At 37.8% G+C, this 17,086-nt stretch overlaps 1 protein-coding gene across 4 annotated transcripts in view; it reads right to left on the reverse strand.

The window, feature by feature from the left end:
• Positions 1 to 786: 786 nt before the first annotated feature.
• The window catches only part of ALCAM (activated leukocyte cell adhesion molecule), a 173,766-nt gene continuing 157,466 nt past the window's right edge, over positions 787 to 17,086 (reverse strand). The window contains exons 10-17 of one of the 4 annotated variants that reach the window (XM_038373457.2): positions 16,201 to 16,336; positions 15,981 to 16,111; positions 15,111 to 15,243; positions 14,109 to 14,147; positions 13,690 to 13,807; positions 11,697 to 11,828; positions 6,161 to 6,269; positions 787 to 3,023 (exon numbers count right to left, since the gene is read on the reverse strand). In XM_038373457.2, coding sequence (XP_038229385.1) covers positions 6,182 to 6,269; positions 11,697 to 11,828; positions 13,690 to 13,807; positions 14,109 to 14,147; positions 15,111 to 15,243; positions 15,981 to 16,111; positions 16,201 to 16,336 — 777 coding nt within the window. In that variant the 3' untranslated portion in view covers positions 787 to 3,023; positions 6,161 to 6,181. Of the gene's footprint in view, positions 3,024 to 3,050; positions 4,561 to 6,160; positions 6,270 to 11,696; positions 11,829 to 13,689; positions 13,808 to 14,108; positions 14,148 to 15,110; positions 15,244 to 15,980; positions 16,112 to 16,200; positions 16,337 to 17,086 lie in introns of those variants that run through there. The other 3 variants (XM_043510886.1, XM_038373476.2, XM_043510893.1) reach the window with 3 other exon arrangements.

The raw sequence follows: 17,086 nt of genomic DNA on the forward strand, positions 1-17,086 counted from the left end.
CCATAGATATACTACACCCTTAGAGCCTTAAAAAAAAAAAAATCAAAGGGCAGAATCTAGTATAATTTTCTACTGTGGGTTTTTCTGTGTATGAAATTCCCCCCTGTTCAAAAGGGCAGATTTTTAACCACCACTCTGTAAATTTCTGCCTCCATCTTTTATTAGTGATGATTTGCAGAATTGGTCCTACTGAACAATAAGACACTGGAATATGTTCTCCAGTTTAACTGAATCACAAGACCGATTTAGAAGCTCTGGGTTCATTTTGTGGTAAACCACTACTTCCTGTATGACCTTAGGCAGAGAGTTTAATCTCTTGCTCTGCCTCAATTCCCCATTGTTGAAATGGGGATAACTGTTCCTTTCTCCCTCCATTTGTCTCTTTTATCTATTCAGTATATAAGCAGGTGATTATTATCTACAGTACAAATCCAACAACTGAGATCAAATGAATTAATTTGGAGTGGTCCATCTGTGACTGATATGGCCCATAATTGCTGTTCTTTCTAGAGGCCAAACCTGATTTCCTTACCCTGCAAAATGTAAACCATACATAGACTTGTAAGGGGCTCAGATGTCTCAAGGATGGGTACTAAATACATGCACCCATGTTATGCATAATGTGATAAGATTTGATTGAGTCCTGATCTGAAACATGTGGCAGATCCCAGCACCTGTGTGGAACCCCACTGATTTCAGAGATTACACACAAGCATGCATGTAACTTTACTCAAGAACTCACAGGATCAGGGTCATTCCTTTGAACTGAAATGGCAGACAAGCGGGTGAATTCATACTTCAGTTTTATTATCTTTTAGGCATGGATTGAAATATTCTTTTTTTTTTTTTTGCACTGTTGGTTCCCGAATCATGCCTGAAGTGAACGCTGAACAGGGAAAAATCTGTCTCCTGCGGCTGAAGAGTAAAACTGGATGGGAGATGTAGCAGAAATTCAAAAGGTGAGGTTTTTATTCCTTATTCACAATTTTGGATGTAGAAACTGAATGATTACTTTTTAAAATCTTCCTTGTTTTTTTTCAAGTATAGGGAATGGGTCAAAAATATTTACCAATGTCTTATCAGTCTTGAAGATTTCTTCTCAAACTATAGAGAATTACAATAAACTTCTGTCATTTATCACATACTTAAAGCCATTTTTTTCTAGTCACTCCCACTGCATTTCAGTTAGCAGTGGTGTTCTCACACCCCTAAAAAAAAAAATGGTATATAAAGTACTTTTGTGTGTTCACGTTTTATTTTGGAAAACAGGTGTTTAAAAATTTTAGAATTTTTTTAACAAAATTCTAAAAAAAAAAGGAAAAAAATCACAGTATTTACAGAGATAACAATGGCTTAGCCATGCAAAACAAACAACTTTGGTTTTTCCCCCAACCCTTTTACTTTGGTTTAAATGTTGACCAAGATTTTTCTTTCCCCTTTGCTAAATAAAACATTAACAAATCAAAGTTTAGAGGCAAACAACAGGATTTTCCCCTTAATATTTTATACAGCATATAGTTTATAAGACATTTTATGTATTTAATCCATGCCAATGCACTACAGGAAGCTTTTATTAAGACATCAGTCACTACCGCCCAGACATTTAACATTTTACAAATTTACAAGTAAGTGTTTTTTCTAAATAATGTAGAAGTGGCAAAATGTTTCCTAATTTCCATTTCTTTAACTAACTTTTTTGCCTACCAGTCTATAAAAAATTACTTTCCCCCTGGATCATAGATTTAAAAATGGAAACCTGATGTTTTGCTTACTCTATGTACTTATTTTCCTCCCATGATCAGAATTGTCTATTACATTCTCCCAGAAACTACACTTCCGTTTAAGAGTAAAAACTCTGAAGTTCCATCTCAATACAGTTTTCTATTGGCCATCTACCCAAAAAATGTTTCCTTTTACATAATCATTCTAAAAATTTCCTCAAGCATAAAACACGTTTATAAAGTTAAACTTGAATGTAACTAAAGATACATAGGCATTTCATTGTTACAATTATATGCACTGTTTGATAAATTATGTACCAGGTAAAAACACTAAAATTATCTCAAGGTGCATTCAATATCTGTAGCGGAGTTAACAAAAACACACAAAAAATATATATATATATATTCTATTTTTGTGGAAAAATGCAGCTTTGATATGACCACTGTTTTAAAAAAAAATCCAATTCTGACTGTTATCTTGTTGAAACAAAGAAAAGGTACAGTACTTTAAGGCAGTGAATAACCAAAAGGACGTCAAACCAATTCAAAATTAGTGTCGCTCTCTATCTACCATAAGACTGTGAGGACAATCAATAACTTTTTTCCAACCTGTTAATACATTTGTGATTCACTCACTGAGAAAAGGATTAGCAGCAGCAATCTGAACACAGGCTAACAAGAATTTTGTGGTAAATTCTTTGCTAGACTCCCAAGCTTATTTTTGGAAACTGTCTATGCCCTTTTCTGGTCAGTTAGATGTTTGTTTTTATTTTCATGAACCCTTTAGCGCACTTTTGTCATTCCTGGCTCCATCTCGCTCTACTGTGATTTCAAGAATAGAAAAAGGAGCTTGCTCTATCCCCATAACACAACCTTACATTTTAGATCTCTGCTCTACAAAATCAGGGGTTTTACAGATAGCAATCAGAATTAGAAATGTACCTGCTCAAAGGGTGTCCTAAAAACAAAATGAAATAAAAACATTACACCATACATCAGATTAACAGCAACTCCCAGAACAAAGCTTTACAGTGTATAAAAATAGCTACGTAAAAAATTTACATAAAGGCAAACAAAAAGAAATCTTCAGTGCAGACATTTACAAAAACAAACAGAACACAACATGGTGACCTATTATCTTGGCTAATGCCAAATTAGTTTTTTTTTTTAAACTTGAGATAATTGCATCTAAAATCCTTTGAAAACTTGGTAGAATGATCTGTTCAATACTTGAACCATGAATAACTGTCACTTTGTATATGTTTTGAATACAATCCGCGTTCATGCTTCTATATGTATTCTCTGAAAATGTGAAAAATAAAAAGTCAGTTAAACTAGGTAACTGGCACAATTATCATAATTAGACATGTTTTAATAGCCTTTATTTAACTGCAAAATAAATGTCACCAGAAAATATTACAAACTTAAGTTATAAATTACATCACAAAAAGATATGTCCATTGCTGATGAATCAAATTCATTCTCCAAATCATGAATGTAATGATAAGGAGCTCATGTTTATATAACACTTCGGATTTGAAGGCACCCAAAACAATACACAAATATTATCCAGAGCTAATTTCATTCATCACTAACATAGTCACCTCTGTAGATGTGGGAGCTACTACAATGTCCAACACCATTACACAAAACATTAGGGCAGGAAGTGAACCATGTCTTTCCCATGTGAAATTGCAGTGGAAATTTTAGGGATTCAAATTTCACCATTTTACATAATAGCCATAGTGGGTCAAATGGCCTATCTAGCCCACTATCCTGTCTTCCAACAGTGGTCAATGCCAGGTGCTTCAGTGGGAATGAGCAGAACAGGCAGTCATCGAGTGATCCATCCCTTGTCATCCACTCCTGGCAAACTGAAGCTAGGGACACTGGGAGCATTTTCCTAGAAATTTGTAAATTAAGTTTAGGGACTAATTTTTTGACATTTTTACAAGGAAAATGGAGAAATGTCCTTCTTGGACAAAATGAATTCAATTGTGCAAAATTCATTTCACCAGAGCCCTCTCTTCTCTTTTCCCACAAAGTCTAGGCCTGATGAACTTCTAAAACTAAGTATGTCTACACTGCAATCAGGAGGTATGACTGCAGCTGCTGTAGGCATACCTAATCTAGCTAGATGGAAGCTAGCTCAAGATCCTGGGTGGGGTTGTACTGGGGGAGGCCACCTGTACCACTGCTGTGGCTCCAGCCTGAGCTTGCTTTGATCTAGCTCAGGTATGCCTGCAGGAGCTGCAACCATACCTTCTGATTGCAGTGTTAGACATTCTCTAAGGCTGAGGGAAACAGGACCACTCTACCACCTCTGAAGGCCTTAAATCCCTTACACTCAGAATTCTAATGTGTTCTTCTAAAGCCTTCACATCCATAGCAGATTAACAAAGTACCACAGTATCTTTTGGGCTCGCGTTTGCAGCCAGCAAAATGATCACTTAAAATATAACCCCAAGCAATCACTTAACGGAGGGTGGAATGCCACCCTGTGTCATTGTGAGGAATCCATAGAGGGGCTCTCTTCCTTCCCATTTTACTTTGGGTCCAGATATCTGCAATATGAGAGGGCATCTTTCTTAAGACTGTCAGCAGGGCAAAGGTAGGTAGGAGTAATTTTGCAGCTGGGCACTCGGGGGGTGGGGTGAGAGCAGATTTTTCAAGCTAGTTCCGGGGCAGTTGGAAGTGAAGGTGCTTGCTATTTGCAGGTGAAGGCAGGAGAGATCAGTAGCTGGAAGTGGGAAGGAGAGGGTGACTGCTTGTAGTTTTCTCCCATCGCTCAACCTCCTGGTGTTGGACATTCCTTTCCTCCCACCAGTGTACTCTAGGACTGCAGAATTTCAAGGGTATGCACAATTAAAAGGGCAGAGCAATAGTCTTCCCCCGCTTCCCCCCCCACGAAAGTTGAAAGCAACCTCCCATCCCACACACTCCCTACCTGAATGATGAACTCTGGCACAGCAAACTCTATGGAGGACTTTTGCAACATAAACTTTAATTACAATATCAATGACTAGAATACTATTGCACAATAAATAGGGACATTCCTGACAATAATAGTAGTAGAGGTTTATATGGACTGTCTGATCACCCTTCCTTGGTGTGTCTCAGATCTTTGAATTGTTCGGATATTCGTGGCAAGAAAAGTTGTCTGGTGGTTTATGCTAAATTTAGAGGCAAGACTGTATGAATAACAAACATTCAACCCAGACTTTTTCAAGATCTTAGATTTTTTCCTTAAAGTACCTTTCTATCCCCATCTTACTGAAACAAGAAACCTGGTGTAATAAATTTACAATCTCTACACCAAATTTTCAAGTGACCAATGATTTTGTTCCCCCCCCCCCCAATTTTTGGCTTTGCAACTTGACACTTCAAAGAGGGCTGATAAAGGATGGGTGCACAGCACTTTCTGAACCAGGGCTTTCTAAAGTTTCTCAAATTGAAGGCTCAAAAGTGGAGACACAAATTTAAAAAAAATAATTTAGAAACTGAGTAAATTTGATAATTTGATATGAAAGCTTATCTTTTGACTGTTTACATCCATAATTTGAAGAACATTGGAAACTGATTTCTATTCCCTTTAACCCTGGCCTTTCACAATGTGTGTGCTAAATGACATCACTGTTCAAACGGTGTAAGACCCAGCCTGTGACATTAAAAGAAGACAGAGGCAGCAGTGGTGGCTGCATCTGACCACTGGATGATGCTGTTGGTTTGTTGTACCACCACTGTATTCATTGCCATTTGGATTCCATGGGTCCTCCTGCAGCTTCTGTTTTATAAAGAAGAGGAATCTCCACTTCTCTTGCACAGTCATGGCACAATGACTACCTCCAGCATGAGGCTAGTAATAGTATGTGGTTTTACGGTAAGAACTTATCTCATCTCTTGAACATGCATTGTTTTGAGCTCACCAAAAACTTTAATTTTTACTATAGTGAATAAAACTAAACGTTCTCCTTTGAGTATACATCATTAATTATTATTTATAACTAAATTTCCCTAAGTGCATGAGCTCAAATGCATGTGATCATTTATTTCTGAATGTCAGAATCCTTTTGCATTTCTTTTAATTTGTGTACACACGTTCTATTAAAAATCCATAGTTGCCATGGGTCTTGCTCCCCCAAAAAACACAAATAATTCCTATTGTCTTTAGTAAGAGTATTTATATTCTGAAAGGGGAGAACAAGACTTCATAATTTCCCATAGTTTTCACCAGGCCATATCTCAACTCTGAAGTCCTAGGTTGACTAAAAATAAATATTGGATCATCTTACTCCAGAAGCAAAGGCTCTCTAGCTCTTGAACTGAAAGAGAACCTCCTTTTGCTGTACAGGATATATGATACCCAGGTAAACAGTTCTGATTCTATTTTCCAAAGGGTGGACACCCTGGTACTACGCTTTTCAGTTCACATCGCTTACCTGGAATGACTGACATTTGTCTTAAGCTTCAGATTTGTGATTGTTTTCTTCTAGCTTTTTATTTTCCTCTATATTGCCAAGGTCTTTGTCTACGTGTTTTGATGGTGTCCTACAGGAAAAAAGTTATCTGTCTCATTTGCATTGCCTGTAGCATTTTGTTCATATTACTATATAGTGTCTCTCTCCCTCTCTGCAAAGAAAAAAATTCTTAAAAGAGTTCAATTACCAACACTAGAAACATTTGCATAGGACTATGAATATATCAATAAGCACTGCAGTAGGACTACATATGCACACAGTAGTAACAATGAAACTTATACATTGCAAAAGAGCCCAGGAGAATTCTGTTTACTGAGGCTAAGCTGGCTGTACACATGTGTATTTTTTTTTTGACAATTCCCTAAGTTTTCTGCATGTTTCATTAAGGGTTTTGTCTACAGGCACATTAAATGCCGAAGTGTGGCTAAGACATCTTTATCAACACAACAATCTTTGTGTGTGTCCACATAAAATAGCTTTTGGAGCTTGTGCTGAGCAGAAGTCAATGATCACTTCTTAGATTGAAAACCATTTTGGGTACCACCTAGATTCTACTTGTTTCAGTGCCCAAAGCATTTTTTCTGGATCTCTGACCATTTTTGGATAGAGAAGAGACTGTAAATGTTGTTGAGGAGAGTGGCGGGAGAGAAAGAGGTATACTTTTATACCTCAAGTCTGCTTTAATGTAAGTAGTGAAGATGAATTAGAGAGTTAAGTGCTTAGTTTAGTTTAGCAGAATAACCCCACAAGCCATACATTTAATGTGAGAAATCTCACCATCAGCCAAGGTGAAAGATTACTGCAATAGTGTGATAACATTTTAAAAGCCGTGAGCCATTAAATCTCGTGTCAAAGCAGTTTATCATATACACTTTCTCTGTGATAATTTGTTTCCTTGATAGAAGTATCTGTTGTGACAGATTTATGCATATGCTCACCACAGCTTCAGGGTAAAGGACTGAAGTGACATTCACTTGCAAAATACAATGATGGCACAAGTTAGCAGAATAATATGACATGGCACATTGGTGCTAGTCAGCATATAGCCCTCTAAAATCAATGGTTTTATTTTTGCTAGTGAGGTGTGCCTGTGCAAAGACATTAGCTTTATCTAGCAGCGTAGGTAAACACTGCCAACGGCCTTAGTTTAAGTGACCTCAAAGTATAAAGGGCTATGGTTTAGTCAAGTCCTGATCCAAATGAGTCAGGGGGAAACATTTCCCAGGGGCTTACAACTGTATCCCAAATCTCAGCCATGGCTGAAGTGCTACTACTGGAAGTGCCAATTCCCCAGCATGGAAAGTGGGCATCAGGTCAAGCAAGAGGGCCAAAGGATGATGGACCTGAGGTCTAAATAGATGATTGGACATTTGAAATTGCAATAGCTGCCTCTCTGTTTTAAAGTAGAATATTACATTGGCGAGTATATTTTTAATGCTTGAAGTTACTTTAGTCTTTTTACCACTTTCTTTCAACTATGGTTGTTTAATGGTATTGCTGATGTGGCCTCTCTCTGCATGAATTCGCTCTGTTAGTTCAAAGATCCAAGTCTCTGCTTCATGATCACTAGTTATGCTGAAACTGAACAGTTAACCAGCGTGATTAGTACCTGGATCTGAGCATTTCCACAATAAAGCCCTACCCATGTTACTGGGTCCTCACTGTTTCAGCACAAGCCTGTGTGTATCTTGGGGCATATCCCACTGTTTGTTCTCAGATGCTTTAGGGTTCTTTGCTTATCAAGTATGGAAGAACTTGTCAATCCTTGTGGGGTTAGGAGGGGAGGAGGAAGAGCAGTGGAAGAATACTGGAAGACTATCAGTACTTGAGTGATTTTGTCTGGCTTCCAAACCCAGATCAGAGGGTTTTCTTTGTGGATGATACTGAAAGGTAGAAATTAAGGCTAAAATTTAAGATCCTGGGTTAACTATGCAGCATAGACGTACCTGTAGACAACTGTCATTTAAACGGTAGGATTATATCACAAAGTAACTTGTTACACCCATTGTAAGTCTCTGCTGGGCAGTTATTTTCATTCTCTCTTTGAATATCTCAAAGCCAGAGAAGACTGATCCGCACAGAGGAAAATGAGAGAGTGAAAGAAACCAAACGAAGAAAAATCAATATTGACAGTGGTTGAATTTCTCATGTGATCCTAAAATATTTTTGCAAATCTCTCTAAGCCACAGTAAGAGAAAAAAGCCAATTTGTTCTCTTTGGATGGATCATATGGATTTTGCTTGTCATCTGAACAACAACTCATGAGCATGTCTCCTTTCCAAACACTGGGTTACAAAAATAGAGAGACAGAGTAGGGATGAGGGACAAAGAATTTGGAGTCTCATGGGAGAAGAATGTGCTGAGCAATCATTATAGGTGATATCACTGAAAAGGCCCTCAGGGGTTGAGACCAGGCTCTCTCAAAAGGGATACCAACAAATGCAGAGAATGACAAGTTGAAAGGGGATGATAGGGAAACTACTGTTTCTGCCAGGGAATGGGACTGTGACAGAGAGGCCTATTTTTCCATTGGATATTAAAATTTGAACAATTCAAGAGCTGTATTTCAAATGTGATATGTTAGACTTGAGAGAACGAACCACAGCAACAGAGAGAGAGGAGAGATGCATCCGATGAAGTGAGCTGTAGCTCACGAAAGCTTATGCTCAAATAAATGTTAGTCTCTAAGGTGCCACAAGTACTCCTTTTCTTTTTGCGAATACAGACTAACACGGCTGCTACTCTGAAACCAGAATTACTATAAAACCCCTAAACTACTGTCCCTACTTGCACAGAATTTACAGAGCCCAAAACAGATTGGCTCTCCTGTGAGTTGCTACTTAAGGCTGAAGGGCTTTGTATCTGGCATTATCATCTACTTAGGTTAAAGTTGTTCTATTGTAAAAATCACAGAAGTTGCTGTAATGGTCCAACTGGTGTTACACACAAGTTTTAAACAAAATTATCCTATGTAAGGATTGAATATCACAATCCTCTTCCTCAACCCTTCAGGCCTTCTAATTTGGGTGACTATGCCACCTGTACTAGTGGCCAGATTTTCAGAGGGGCTGAGTATCCATCCCCTTCACAGAAGTTAAGATATGGCCCACATCAATGCAATGAGAACTGCATGTGCTCAGCCCCTCTGAGAACCAGGCCACTTAGTTAGATGTTTACACCTGGATTTAGAACACTTAAATTTGAAGACTTAACTATGTTGTTGTAGCCATGTTGGTTCCAGGATATGGTAGACCACAGCGGTCTGTGGAGCTTGAAAGCTTCTCTTTCACCAACAGAAGTTGGTCCAATAAAACATTACCTCACTCACTTTGTCAAGACTTAACTATGACAATGTTGGCAGAGGCTGACTTCTCAGTGGTCTCACTACAACATTTGCTCAACACTAGGGATTTTAGTATAAAATTTCCATTGGTAGCCCTAAAGCAGGCAATGCTTGTGTAACTGCCAGCATTTTTAACACTATTTAAATGACCTTGTTAAAACGCAGGAGCCTTGTTGCACGGAGACTCCCAGCAGTATGATGAGGGTTGGACCTGCAGCCCTAGGAAACTTCTGCATGCTAACCCTCCTAGCCTAGACACAGCATGATTGTATAACCAGTTCATGACACAGTGTACATCTACATGGCAAAAACCAACAACCCAGCAGCAGCCTGCCTGAGAGCAGGTCAACTGATTTAGGCTCATGCTTTGGCCCTGAAATTCAGAGTGTAGCTGTTCCAGGTCAGCCTGGGCTCTGAAATCTGGGAAGGGCATTAGAGCCCAACTGGAACAGCTACACTGCTATTTTCAGTCCTGTAGCACAAAGTAGAATCAGCTGACCCAGAATCTGAGACTCACTACCACAGGTTTTATTTTTCCCCAGTGTAGTTGACATGAAACAATTTATAATCTAGTCAATACTATTAGTCACCATGGTAGCTAACTGCATTGCCTTTGCTAGCTTCCTTGGAGAGCATAAAATTGTCTTTTTTGCAACCATGTTGTACCTCTTATTTTTGCAATGTAGACCGAACCCCTTATAGTAATGTATGTAGAAGACTCGCTAGTCCTCTACAGCGGAGTTTGAGTCTCCATTACCCTAAGTGCTGCTGTCTCCCCCTTCTGGGCAGTCTATCCCCTGCTGGAGCAGTAGGGGACATAGATATGCACACTTTCCCAGAATTAATTCATAACAGTTGAGCAGCATGGATGCACAAATAGAGATGACACGTTAATATATTGTGAAAAAACAGCTGTGACTACTTGTCTGAACCAAACTTGTAACCAAGTCAAGAGTGTCAAATTGGTTATAAAAATACTGTTTTACTTAATTTTATAGATGGTGTGCCTGCCTCCTGTACTTCTCTCTTTCTCCACTCAGAATGTATGTATCCTTTTAATAAAGTTTAATTCCTCATTTGGACATTTCAAGCTTTCTCTTCAGAAGTCCTCAAAGTCCTGCCTTCAAGAAAATGATCATCATAGGGGTTCACGACTCAAAGGCTCTCTAAAATGGTGCTAAAGGATTTACAGGTTCACTTGTTTTTGGCTGGGGGAAGATTGCTTTCAAACTTTTTTAATTTAGAGATCACTGTGGAATAAGTATCAATTAGTGAAAAAATTTCCAATGTTATTCTCTGATTTAGATTATACTGATTAAATATAGAGCACAACCAGCTCACTCCCAGTTTGTCTTCCCCATTTACAATAATGTGAACTTTGTAGTTGTAAGTATATGAGACACATGCACTTGTGAGTGTTCTGTAACATACTGTGCAACTTTTGGTTTTAACATACTAACCATCTACAAAATAGCAAAAAAGTAATTTTTTTTAAATTATTCAATGACATATTTCAGTCTGGGAAGAGGTTAGCAATTAGCTCAGAATGATTGATGATGCTGACTGGTTCCAATAATTGTGCGTGCATCTGATCACTGTAAAAATTGCTGCAGTTTAATTTTCAGCCAAATTTCAGTTTTTTCCCTTCATTTTAAATCAGCAATAAATCAGTGGAAACTCGTTCTAGCATAACATTACCTGGAATTTGTGTATTCCCAATCCCAGATAATGAAAGTAGGACAAAAGATTTAATTAATTAATTTAGAAATGCACATTCTCCATCAGGATTTCTATTTCAGAGTGAAGGGAAACAGAGGTACTACTTGGATTTCTTTTTCTAAATGATACAACATTCCCTAGAGAGTTAAAAAAAATATATGAGAAGACAAGAATATTTAGACTTTGCCTAGCTGAGGGTTGCACTGGCAATTTACTCAGATTGCTAATTAATTTGCATTGAACTGGTGCAGAGGATGTGGCAATAATCAGCTTTTGTATTAAGTGAAGCTGAGGTGATGAATAGCTACAGAAGCTAGTTACTGCGAATACACTCCAAGGCCGCGAGTACAATTCCTACGATCCTGTATCACAAGACAATAGAAAATTCTACAAACCACAACATACATTAATGGGAAAAAAAAACATTTTTCTTGCCTCACGAGGGTTTGAAAGTTCTGTGCTGCTGCCTTCTCAGATTTTCCATTGACGTCACTTTGGGGGCAGAGATTAGGTGAATAACTGTTCGAGGGTGGGTTCAAAAAGTGACTAACTGTTCGAGGGAGTGGCCTGCGTGGAAACGGAGGGTTGTGATTGGACACACACAGTGTCAATAAGTATTGCAATGGTGTTTTTGAGAGGACAGCATTTGAAATTTATGGGCTGTAATTTGTGCTGAAATCCTCTGTTTCACACGTACTGATGCTCTGCGGAAGTACTGCATGCAGAAAACAGGGACACTGATTCCCAAGGGAGAGGAGACCAGGTTAATATAAATGTATACTAAAAGTGAAAGCTTGTCAGTGATATGATTCACTTAATCAGTCTGTCTGACAGTCACTAGTTTCAAACAAATATTTAGTCCCCAATGAACCTATCTACTCACTGCTAATTTAATTTTCTACTTTAAGTATAAATATGATTTTCCCATTTCTCCTATGCCTTTTGTTTCATGTTTAATATTCTGTAATTTCTCCTATTTCTGAAATGGTCAAGTTTGGAAAACAAAGTTTAACACCATAAAGCATAGAAACATCACAGCAAGGGACACACCACATTCTAAGAATCATCACATATTCCCCTCCCCTGCCCCAAATGAGTCATTACCTCATGCTTTGGATTCCCCATTGACAGAGAGAAGAAAAATTCTGGACATTTTGTTATAGTAATAACTGAAGGTGGTGGGCAAGATTAATTTTTTTTAATTTCCTGTAGCTTTATAAATAGCACATGCTTAATATTTCTGTGCTCAGTCATATGTTTATAAAGCTTCCTTATTCAGGAAATTCCAAAAATCCCCTGCACAGCTATGTTTGTGGTATTGTATTAAAGTAAAATCTAAAGACTTCATTGGAACACTTTATAATGCCAGAAAGAGATGAGGGAAGCCCTTGTAAGTATGGCAACTGAATGAGAAAATTCTTCACATCAAAACTCAGAATATGTACATCATATAGCTACTGCAAATCAATGTGCAAAGTTTTAGGGAAATACAAGTAAACTTTAAAACTGCATGTCTGTCTATATAAATATGTATACAACATACATAACTGCCTTCACTTTCAGAACACTTTACAAATGATCTTGGTGCTGTGTAGGCCAGATCCTCAGCTGCTGTAAATCAGATAGCTCCTCTGAATCTCTGAGAAGGCATGGGGGTAGGAAAAGAGTTTAATACTACACTGAGCAGAACCAGATGCAAGCTGGATATGGTTAGGGGACCTGATAACCATGAGGATGAGGGGGAAGATATTTTAAAGACTTCTTTCAGAGAAAGTCCAGTGTATTCCAGATAGTTTCATTAGTACAGAAATACAGCTAACTGAAAATGAGCAGAGCTAATAGGCACAACATACACTCTACCTTCTGGATCTAGATGTTTAGTCAGCCCTGGCAATGTCTAGTTTTCAAGCAATACAACTTCCCTCATTAGTATCTCAAAGCACTATATGAATGATTTAATCGAGTTTCACATACTCCTGTGAAGTTGGCATCTGTTTCAGATAATTATAGAGCTGGCCACCTTCTCCTACACTAAGAACTCACCTGACCATCCATGAAGTTGCAGATGTGACAGCCCATCATTTGACTCAGAAATTGAAATACCACATCCCACTTAAGTCAAATAGGAAAAGCGTCACTAACTTAAATGGAAATGCAATCTGTCACTAAATGACCTGCCTAAGGCCACACAGCTGAATCAGGGGCAGATTTAAGGAGTCCTAGCTCCCAGGCCTGTGCTCTAACCCCCTAGATGATACACTGCCTCCATATTAAGATATCCATTTTAACTTCAGATGCAAGATAAGATTTATAAATGAGGATAACTTCTCACCCCTAGATTTTCAGAATACTGTAGGGAGCTAAACAGGTAGATGCTCTTAACTTTTTAAAATTAAAATAATGTGTAAGCTTCTATATTAAGTCTTACTTTGATTTCTTCATGTATACCCAGTAGATGATACCAGCAACCAGAGCTGCTAGCAGAAGACCAACCACAATTCCTACTATTAGCTTTGCCTGGTCATTAACCTTTTCTCTGTTGTCACCTAAAACAAAGAAGAAAAGTTCTTAAGGTGTCTAACAATAATACACAGCATTAAACGTTTTCTATACAAGTAATCTCCCGAGCAAGAAAGGTGGTCAAAACTATTAGAGCATTGTGATAACATGTACAATTTTATTGCTATTAAGCAAAGTTTTTAACAGGGTCTAATACTTAGTGCCTCTGAGACCTGGCAATTTCAACTGAACTCTGAAGGCAGAGGACTGTGGAAATTACTCATTTAATGACACTTCATAAAGCTAGAGCAGATAGTCAAGAAAGAAGGTTCTGTAGCACTTACATACCATTCCTTTCATCTGGCTCATCATATTCTGGGATACTTACTGAAATAAAAAAAAAACATTTCAATTAAAACCAAAAACTTGATACCTGAAAGTCACCTTCACCCTGACATTATGCTGCAATATTTAACAATATAATGAGCTATTTTACAGCTAGACCTGAAATGCTCATACTTAATGCTGCATCAGCCACACAACAAAATAATTAATCTTATTTTTTTAGGCAGCAATCCTTGCTTTATATCCATAATGCATCATGTAAAAGTGTTTTATTCCAAAAAAGGACAAGTTTAATCTTACGAATACTTCTAAGCATTTATATGTTAGCATTCATGATAGGGTAACTTTTTACCACTTTATCATTACTGTAATCCATTAAATCCTAGCACCTATGAATGGATTCTGTTCTGAAATCACATAAAAAGTTAATAAAAAACCACAAAACTAGAGGCTCAGAAAAGATGATATCTCAATAATAAAGTAATTTTATAATATGTGTATGAATGAGAAGGATAGCATATAGAGAGTCTGAATTACTATCCCCAGAGCAGATGCATCATGAGCCATGGCAGTGCATGGCCTATTTCCCCTTGACAATGTGCCATAACCCTAACCTGCAGAGTTCAAGTATAGGTGTTTGAAGGGGGATTTCTGCTAAAAGAAGGGAGCTAGTTAGCACTGCTGTGATTTTTGTGATATGCACACTGGTCCACTTTGAACTGTATTGAAATCATAACTCATTTTCACATACCGTAGGCCACTGAACAGCCATTCGCTAGTAACAAATTTCTTTCACTACCAACCTCGGCTGGGTTGGAGGACTAAGTCAGTTGTTAATACAGGAGATGTGGAACTTGAGGGAAAAAAACAACCCTCTAATACTACTGCAACTCCGATCAGCATCTCACATTATTTAGAGAGAAAAGCTGGCAAAAGGTATTTGAAACTTTAAGGAAACAGCTTCTCTTGCTCATTTTTGAAATGCTTCTAACTGAAGACACTCACTGGCAGAGACGTTCATCGAGGTGACAGTTCTTTCTAGTTGGTTTTCAGCAATACAAGTTAATGTAACATTCTCTTCAGGAGAAATTACAATTTTACTGGAAAATCTTCCATTAACATAGTTGGTCTCCTCTGTCTGGAAAGGAAAGAAGAAATCAGTCGAACAAAAAAATGTATACTGTAATGTCTTATACTAGAATTGTTCATAAGGAAAGTTCTAGAAGTAAATACCTTTCAAAAATAAATCTTCCAGTTTTGAAAGGGAACCATTTAAAATAATAAACTAAAACTTATAATTCAAATAATTGATTAATATTTTACTTTTAAACATGAAAAGCACTTCATTTATACTTCCACCACTTGACAATCGCTTTCCTTCTTTAGTGTTTGCACTCTTCAGATACGTCTCTCTCCCATCAACCACCATTTGACCAAGCTACATATTTATTTTAATTTTACCTTAAACATCCCAGTCTCATAAAAATTGGTATAGCTGTATCCTGAATTTGGTGCCATTTATCATCTTTCTTCTTCTAAGAGCACCCAAAATTAATAGTCGGTTATTTATATATCTCCAAGACATGATCCACTTCCTGAAGCTGCAAGCTAAGGGACAAATTCTGCCCTTATATACGTCTAGTGCAACCTCCTTTACTTCAGTAAGACTGTGAAGGTATAACTGAAGGTAATATTTGACCATAAGAAATTAATGCAAACTGCTCGTGCATGCTGTCCAACCTATGCTATGCAGAGGACTATCACTGCCAATCTCCGTGCATGCATATTTGTTTTCTTTAATCCCCCAAAGTCAGCCAGGTTTTCCAGACCTCAAACGCTACTACTTGTGCATAAATGAATGAGAAAAATACTTGCTTTATTTATGATGCTTCCACTACCAGTAATTGTCCATTGCACAGCTGGTTTGGGGAAACCCTCCACATGGCAGACTATTGTTTTAGATTTATTTGACTCTGTTTTCTTTGTCATTCTGATCTGAGGTTTTCCTAAAAGATTATATTTAAACATTATGGTAAAATAATTGTGAACTGTACAATTTATAGTATTAACAAAGCATAACTAACTACTCCATTACCTTCCACAATAAGTGTAAGTGTTTTACTTTTCTTTAACCCTTCAACCTCTTGTAGAGTAGTTTCACAGATGTAGTTTCCAGCATCCTGGTACTGTAGACTTGAAAATGATGGACTTGTCTGCATTCTGGTATTGTCCTGAAAGTAAGAAGTTAGTCCACATAATTTCCAATTTAGGCCCCAATCCAAATAAGCATATGCTTAAAGTTAAGTGTGTGAGTCTCTCATCAACGTCATTATAAATAAGCACGGCAATTGATTTCAATGGAACTCCTCACATGCTTTGTGGGATTAGGGCCTTAATCATAGAAACATAAGGCTGAAAGGGTCATCAAGAGATCTAGTCTATCCTCTACACCAAGGCAAGTAAACCTAGACCATCCATGACAGGTGTGTAACCTTTTTTTAAATCTCAAAGACCAGGCATTCCACAACTTCCTCCCTTGGGAACCTATTCCAATACCCAACTATCCTTTATAGTTACAATTTTTTTTCTCCAATACTGAACCTAAATTCCCCTTGCTGCAGATTAAGCAGATTCCTATCTTCAGTGGACATGAGAACAATCGCTCACAGTCTTCTTTACAATAGCCCTTAACATACTTGAAGACTTATCAGGTCCCGCCCCCTTCATAATTTTTTCCTCAAGATTCAGGTTTTCTAAACCTTTTATTTTTGTTGCTCTCCTCTGGACTCTCTCCAAAATTTGTCCACATCTTTCCCAAAGCATGGTGCCCAAAACTAGATACTCCAGCCAAGGCCTCACCATAGAGCTGAATAGAGGGGACAATTACTTCCCTTATCTTAAATACAACACTCCTGTTAATACACCCCAGAATGTTGCTTGCCTTTTTCACAATTGCATCATATTATTGGCTCATATTCAAT

Source organism: Dermochelys coriacea, chromosome 1, assembly GCF_009764565.3.
Source record: "Dermochelys coriacea isolate rDerCor1 chromosome 1, rDerCor1.pri.v4, whole genome shotgun sequence".
NCBI classification, from domain to species: Eukaryota; Metazoa; Chordata; order Testudines; family Dermochelyidae; genus Dermochelys; species Dermochelys coriacea.